The 7,198-nt window shown below is 41.6% G+C and overlaps 1 protein-coding gene across 1 annotated transcript; it reads left to right on the top strand.

The window, feature by feature from the left end:
• The first annotated feature begins 1,362 nt into the window (after positions 1 to 1,362).
• Positions 1,363 to 7,198, top strand: LOC107715551 (tetratricopeptide repeat protein 36-like). Its single transcript, XM_016521701.1, has 3 exons — positions 1,363 to 1,468; positions 1,655 to 1,843; positions 6,923 to 7,198. The coding sequence occupies exons 1-3, from the start codon at positions 1,363 to 1,365 to the stop codon at positions 7,189 to 7,191; spliced, it is 564 nt and encodes a 187-aa protein (XP_016377187.1). The 3' UTR covers positions 7,192 to 7,198.

Raw genomic sequence — 7,198 nt, 5'->3', positions numbered from 1 at the left:
TGTTTTTATTTATTTTATATAAATTTTTTGAAAATAACCTTAAACTCAGTGTAACTGTGGAAAACCATCTCATAATGGTGCTCAGGCCTTACAAAAAAATGGATAGTGTCTGGTGCCCTCATGTGGCACTGGGAGTAAACACATCCATTTCCCGCCAACTACTTCATGTGAAGGCAATAATTGCCTACATGGCCAGTGGAAAGTTCTGTTGTTTAATCACCCTCATGTTGTTCCAAGCCTGTAAGAGTTTCTTTCTTCTGTTGAACACAAAATAAGGTATTTTGAGGAATGTCGGTAACAAAAAAGTAGACGGTAGCCATTTATTTTTATTTGGTTAGGGTTAGGGTTAGGTTTTTCGTAGTAAGGAAGTCAATGGCTAACGTCAACTGTTTGGCTACCAACATTTTTCAAATTATCTTCTATAAAATTTCTGTGGATATGGAATTTTAAATCTGTAATAAATTCACATAAACTAAGGTCCCAATATCACATTTTATTAATTAACCATGAAACCATGTAATCCATTCATTTTCCAAACCACTTTTCCTCTGGGTTGCAAGGATGCTGGAACCTATCCCAGCGTCTTGGGTCGCGGCCAGGGGAAACTCTCTGGACAGATGGCCTTCTGGAGTAGGCCTATACAGAGACCTAATACACGTAAGAGATTTTGTTAGATTTGTCAAATGATATAATTATGTGGGATAATGTAAACTTCCACAGAACCAACATTGTTGGGAAATGGTTCGCTGAGCATGAAAGGATAACACTAAAGTTCCTTCCACCATACTCCATTTCCTGAATCAGATATTTCAGCAAAGAGATGGAAAGTGTATGACTGTAAGGCACAAGACCAGATAACTATGTTGGATGCCATGAATGCTGCTTGTGAGGACAATCTCTGGAAAATCTCTGGTAAGACCAACAAGAATGACAGGATGCTCACCTAGAACTTCCAGTGTTATGTACATTGAGGAGGTACAATTTAATGGTTTTTTTTTTTTTTTTTGTATAGAACTAGAGCAGATTGATTTTGTGGCAAACTCATTTCACACAAAACTGCATGTGACTAGCCATTTTTTTTGGACTTCCACAATTAGTTTCCTAATTTTTAAAACTTTGTATATAGCACATTCAGACTTGGATGAAGTACAAGCCTATATATCATGACTTAGACAGAGCAGCATGCGTGTCATGCTTTCAGACCCTCGACATCCCACAGCTTCCACCCCCTTATCTGATTGGCTAATGTGGAGTGCTGGAAAGAGTTATGCAGGGAACGCCTCTATTCCCATAAAAATGTAGGCAACTTAAAAAAAAAAAAAAAAGCATAATTTTGGATTTTAGTTCACCGTCGAGAGGAAAATGGCATCAGCACATGACAGAGCAGTTTTACAGGCCATCTTTAACCCTACCAGCCCTTTTGGAGATATCCCTGGATTCAATCAAGAAGATGAGCTGACAGACGATGGTAAGATTAAGATCCATAATTGGATTACATATGCAAAGTTTGTGTATCTATTGATTCACATAATGTTATATTGTGATAGATAGATAGATAGATAAATAGATAGAGTGGGTCTATCTTTCAAATGCTATAAAGATGTGTCCTCATTGTGAACACTATTGTGTATTTCTTTCATATCTCTTTCTTTAGACAGTGTTTTTGACCCAGAGCTAGTGAAACAGATGAAAGATCTGGAACTGCAGGGAGTTTCGGCTGCTGAGTCTGGAGACCTGCCCGCTGCTCTTCAGTATTTTAACCAGGCCATCAGGATCCTGCCTCAGAGGGCTTCAGCCTACAACAACCGAGCCCAGACCAAACGCCTGAAGGGAGACACCAAAGGTGATACATTTCTTCTTTCTCTCCCAAAACCAGCTGAAAGGTTTCAAACTTTTATTTCTGCAGCTGTTTTTTTAATTTTTTTTCCAGAGACCATAATGAAAATACATTAAAATACCTAAAACTTTCACTGATGTTCACAAAAATCGTGATTGGGGCAGATTATTGCTTAATAAAAGCTTATTTTCTTACACAATACTAACTCAAGTATTCATGATTTGTAAACCAATACATTTTGACATTTGTATCATATAACCAGCTCCTTATGTATGGCTTTACACTTACTTAACCATGGAAAAAAAACCTTGGTCACTATAGGCGAGTTAAAACAGTGGTAACCACAAATTAACCATGGCTTTGCTTCACTAACCGTAGTTTAACCATGGTGTTTGTAGTAAAACTGTAGTTATGCAAATGGTATATATGGTTATGCAAATTATATATATATATATATATGCATACAATGTATATGTGTGGCAATGAGTCCAAACACAAACATCAGTCCTATCAGGCGTCAGAACAAAAGGGGCAGAGTACAAATACCGTGAGTCAAGAAGTCAGGCAGAATCATACACAGGAAATCAATCAGGAACAGAGGAAGAATAACACTTGGTAAGGCAGATCAACTGGCAATACTTCGAGATCAGCACATGGACTGGTCTCAGTTTATATAAGAGTCAAACAGGAAGTGGAAGCAGAGGGAGTGGAGCACGGTCAGTACTCGGGCGAGGGCTCCCTCTGCTGGCTTGGCGTTACAGAACCCCCCCCTCTAGGAGGGACTCCTGGAGCTCGACGTGGACGACCCCGTGGTCTCGGTGCTGGGCTTGCTGCCAGGCCGATAAGTGACAGTAAAATTGAATCGTGTGAAGAATAATGCCCAACGGGCTTGCCGGGGGTTAAGACGCTTGGCACTCTTTATATATTCAAGATTCTTATGGTCTGTAATCACTTGGAAGGGATGAAGAGCTCCCTCAAGCCAGTGACGCCATTCTTCGATCGCTGCTTTCATGGAGAGTAGTTCCTTATTTCCAACATCATAGTTGCGCTCAGCGGAGGTTAGTTTTCTGGAGAAGAAAGCACATGGATACAATTTGCTTGGTTGTCCTCGTCTCTGAGAGAGTACAGCACCTATGCCACAGTCTGAGGTGTCCACCTCTAGTATGAATGGTTCGTTCGGATCAGGATGTCTTAGGATAGGGGCTGTTGTGAATCGTTCCTTCAATGCGTTGAAAGCGTTGTTAGCTTCCGAAGTCCAAACCAGTTTTGACGGTTTATTCTTAAGGAGTGAGGTGAGAGGAGAGGCAACCATACTATAATTTCGGATAAACCTCCTGTAGAAATTGGCAAAGCCTAGAAATCTCTGCAGATCCTTGACGGTTCTAGGTTGTGGCCATTCAGTGACTGCCTGAACTTTGAGGTCATTCATCTTGACGCCCTGTGAGCTGATGTGGTAACCCAGGAATGAAGTTTGATTAACATGGAACTCACACTTTTCTGCCTTGACATATAGTTTATTCTCTAGGAGCCGAGAAAGGACTGTTCTGACATGGGAAATGTGCTCTTGTTCTGTCTTGGAAAATACGAGGATATCGTCGATGTATGCAACCACAAATTTATTCAGGAGGTCCTTGATTTCATTTATGAAAGATTGGAATACAGCGGGAGAGTTGGCCAGCCCATACGGCATTACCTGATATTCATAGTGCCCCCTAGTGGTGAGAAAAGCTGTTTTCCATTCATCCCCTTCTTTGATTCTGATGAGATTATATGCACTTCGAAGTTCGAGCTTGGTGTAGATTTTGGCTTCTCTGAGTTGTTCTAATGCTGATGGCACTAAAGGAAGAGAATAGCGAATCTTAACCCTCTGGGGTCCGAGGGTGTTTTGGGGCCTGGAAAAGTTGACATGCCGATGTAAAAGGCGATGGATTCCTTATGAAGGGTTCCAACTTGGAGGGTGAGTGTATTGGTCTGGTGAGTGATGCCTCTTCCACTCAATTCACCATCGATAGCCTTGACTTGGATAGGTGGGGTGCACATTTGTGTAGGGATTTGATATTTGGTTACGATGTCCTGGTGGATGAGATTCAGGGCGGCTCCGGAGTCAATCATCGCTGTGAGGTCAAGAGAGAGAGTATCAGTTCTTAAGACAACAGGGAGTGTGAATGACTTGTTGCTTAAAAGGGCAAAATGTTCAATATTTACCCGGGGATTATTTTGAAGCTTGTGGGGGCATCCTAAACTGCGGTGGCCTGATTCACCGCAGTAAAAATGTCGTTGATGTCGTCTCCGTTCTCTTTCACTCTCAGAGAGTCGGGACGCGTTTATTTGCATGGGTTCCTCAGGGGAAGACATTTCCACAGGGTTGGGTGTGAGATCGTTGGTTTGCCCACCTTTTCCACTTCTCCTTTTAGGAGCTTGTCTCATGAGGTTATCAATCCTGATGGCGAGTGTGACAAAATCGGAGAAGGAGGACTCCTCACCCTTGCATGCAAGTTCTGCCTGAAGATCGCAGTTGAGACTTTTGTGAAACATAGCTTTTAAAGCGACATCATTCCATCCACTCTGGGCAGCGAGCGTTCTGAATTCAATGGCAAACTCAGCAGCGGAACGATTACCTTGTGTCAGATTGATGAGCTGTGTCGAAACGTCCTTTCCGCCGTGAGGATATTCAAACACTTCACGGAGTTGTTGAATGAAGTACGTCACTGAATTCCTCAGGCGTGAATCCGAGTCCCAAACGGCTGCTGCCCAGTCGATAGCTCGGCCCGTCAATAGTGTCATGATGAAAGCGCACTTTTTGCCCTCTGATTCGAATCTCTCTCCTTGATGATCCAGATAAACTTGTACTTGGCGAATGAAGCCCTTGCATTGCTCAGCGGTACCGTCAAATTTGTCAGGAAGAGCGAGACTTACGGTCTTAGGAGTGGGTGGAGGGAGAGATCGAATGTAGTGCGTCAGGTGTTCGTTGACGGTCTGCAGCTTGGTGAGTTGTTCCTGATATTTCTGGAGCATTTCAGCTTGGTATGAGAATGCTGTTTGCAGATTCGACACTTCCGCTGGATTCATAGGAGGCGAAGTATTCTGTAACAGAGACGCTGGAGTTTGGTTAGAATCCATGAGCGGAAGTTTATTAAAGGTCAAGGCTTTAAACAGATGTCGATAATCAGGCAGAGGGTCAAAGTCAGAGAAGCAAGCAGATCGTTCGTCATACACAAGGGCAGAAGCAGAGACAATAGTGGAGAGGCAGGCAATGAGTCCAAACACAAACATCAGTCCTATCAGGCGTCAGAACAAAAGGGGCAGAGTACAAATAACGTGAGTCAAGAAGTCAGGCAGAATCATACACAGGAAATCAATCAGGAACAGAGGAAGAATAACGCTTGGTAAGGCAGATCAACTGGCAATACTTCGCGATCAGCACATGGACTGGTCTCAGTTTATATGAGAGTCAAACAGGAAGTGAAAGCAGAGGGAGTGGAGCATGGTCAGTACTCGGGCGAGGGCTCCCTCTGCTGGATTGGCGTTACAATTACCTTCCAAAAAATGTAGTGCGAGTAGAGTAAAAGTACTTGTCCAAAAAAACTACTTGAGTAAGAGTAAAAGAGTAGCCTATTTAAAAGTACTCATGAGTATTGAGTAGTGAGTACTGAGCTGTGGATTCTACCCCCTCATAATAAACGCTGTACACCGCAATTTATACATTTTAAACCAAACACAAACATCAGTCCTATCAGGCGTCAGAACAAAAGGGGCAGAGTACAAATACCGTGAGTCAAGAAGTCAGGCAGAATCATACACAGGAAATCAATCAGGAACAGAGGAAGAATAACGCTTGGTAAGGCAGATCAACTGGCAATACTTCGCGATCAGCACATGGACTGGTCTCAGTTTATATGAGAGTCAAACAGGAAGTGAAAGCAGAGGGAGTGGAGCACTGTAAGTACTCGGGCGAGGGCTCCCTCTGCTGGCTTGGTGTTACAATATGGTTAATTTTCATAAGGTTACAAATGTAGTATATTTGTTTGAGTCCTGTGAAACGTGAGTCATGATAAATGGTTTTAAAGACTTGTATAAGCCAGCTAAAATGGCATGGTTGCTTCAGCAAATGCATTTTATATCACATTTAGCTTTGTTTTGTTAACACTATCCATTTAGGGTAGGGTTTAGTGTAAGTTATACAATATTTTCAAACATGATACAGCATAACGCCTCTAGGTATCTATCTATCTATCTATCTATCTATCTATCTGTAAGGTCCACAAATTGGTCCAACGGAGGTATCCAATTGTGGATGGTTTCCTGCATGATCGGTCTTTTCAGCGTGCAAAGTTATTAAATTTAGGTTAAACTCAAATCTGATTCCATTTTATTATTTAATCTGACTCCATTTTATTATGACCTCGAATTTAGGTTGAAATGCAAATTGGTTGTATGTCTGTTTCTAATTAGTATTCTTCTGACATTTGATTTTTCTAGTTAACTCTTTATTTTATATTTACTCGTTCATTCGGGTGCTCATGTCGCTAACAAGGATACAACGTAATCTACTAGAGTCAATAATTACAGAGTAAAACAGAACACAATCAAATGTAACAATTTATTATCAGTCAGGTAAATGTGTATTATGCCAATTACATATCCAATTCAAAAATATAAAACCATATCAATACAAAACATCACATTCTCAAAGATTAATCTAAAAGTAAAATATGCATACCTGACCTTAGAAAATACATAGTATGAAGTGTAGAGACACACACCACACTACGGGCTTTCTGACTACAGAATCGCACTGATCTTCTTGCAGTTTTCACTTAAATACCTAAAGACCAAGACAATCATCCCCCGAAATGGAGACAGAAACTAACAATTGAAATTTGCTTTGATCAAGTAGAGTTAACACCTTTTGGGACAGAAAGTAATTTGCATGAAATACATTTTTGAATCTATCTATCTATCTATCTTTTTGTCCCAATGAGCCTGTGTTATTTCAAAAATGAAATTATATAAGTTTAAACAAGTGTGAAGTTACTTTTTTGGGTAATCTCACTGATCTGATATATATATATATATATATTGCAGCTGCAGTAGAAGATCTGGAGCGTGCCATTTCTCTCAGTGGCCATGTTGGGCGATCAGCCTGCCAGGCTCTGGTGCAGCGTGGGCTCCTTCTAAGGTTGTCGGGTCGTGATGAGGAGGCTCGGGTGGACTTTGAGAAGGCAGCAGCTCTAGGCAGTGAGTTTGCTCGGCAGCAGGCTGTGATCCTGAACCCCTACACTGCCCTATGCAACCGTATGATGTCAGAGGTCATCAATAAACTACGCAACCCAGAAATGTCAGACATGCCATAGAGATGGA

The sequence above is a fragment of the Sinocyclocheilus rhinocerous genome, unplaced genomic scaffold (assembly GCF_001515625.1).
Source record: "Sinocyclocheilus rhinocerous isolate Xijiao unplaced genomic scaffold, SAMN03320098_v1.1 scaffold29, whole genome shotgun sequence".
Classification (NCBI taxonomy): domain Eukaryota; kingdom Metazoa; phylum Chordata; class Actinopteri; order Cypriniformes; family Cyprinidae; genus Sinocyclocheilus; species Sinocyclocheilus rhinocerous.
This window is presented reverse-complemented; position numbering and strand designations above follow the sequence as displayed.

Excerpts from the sequence above, each read along its gene's own strand:
- LOC107715551 (XM_016521701.1), top strand. The coding sequence starts at position 1,363 with ATGGCATCAGCACATGACAGAGCAGTTTTACAGGCCATCTTTAACCCT. Across the intron at positions 1,469-1,654 it reads AGATGAGCTGACAGACGATG|ACAGTGTTTTTGACCCAGAG; the intron begins GTAAGATTAAGA and ends CTCTTTCTTTAG. Across the intron at positions 1,844-6,922 it reads CCTGAAGGGAGACACCAAAG|CTGCAGTAGAAGATCTGGAG; the intron begins GTGATACATTTC and ends TATATATTGCAG.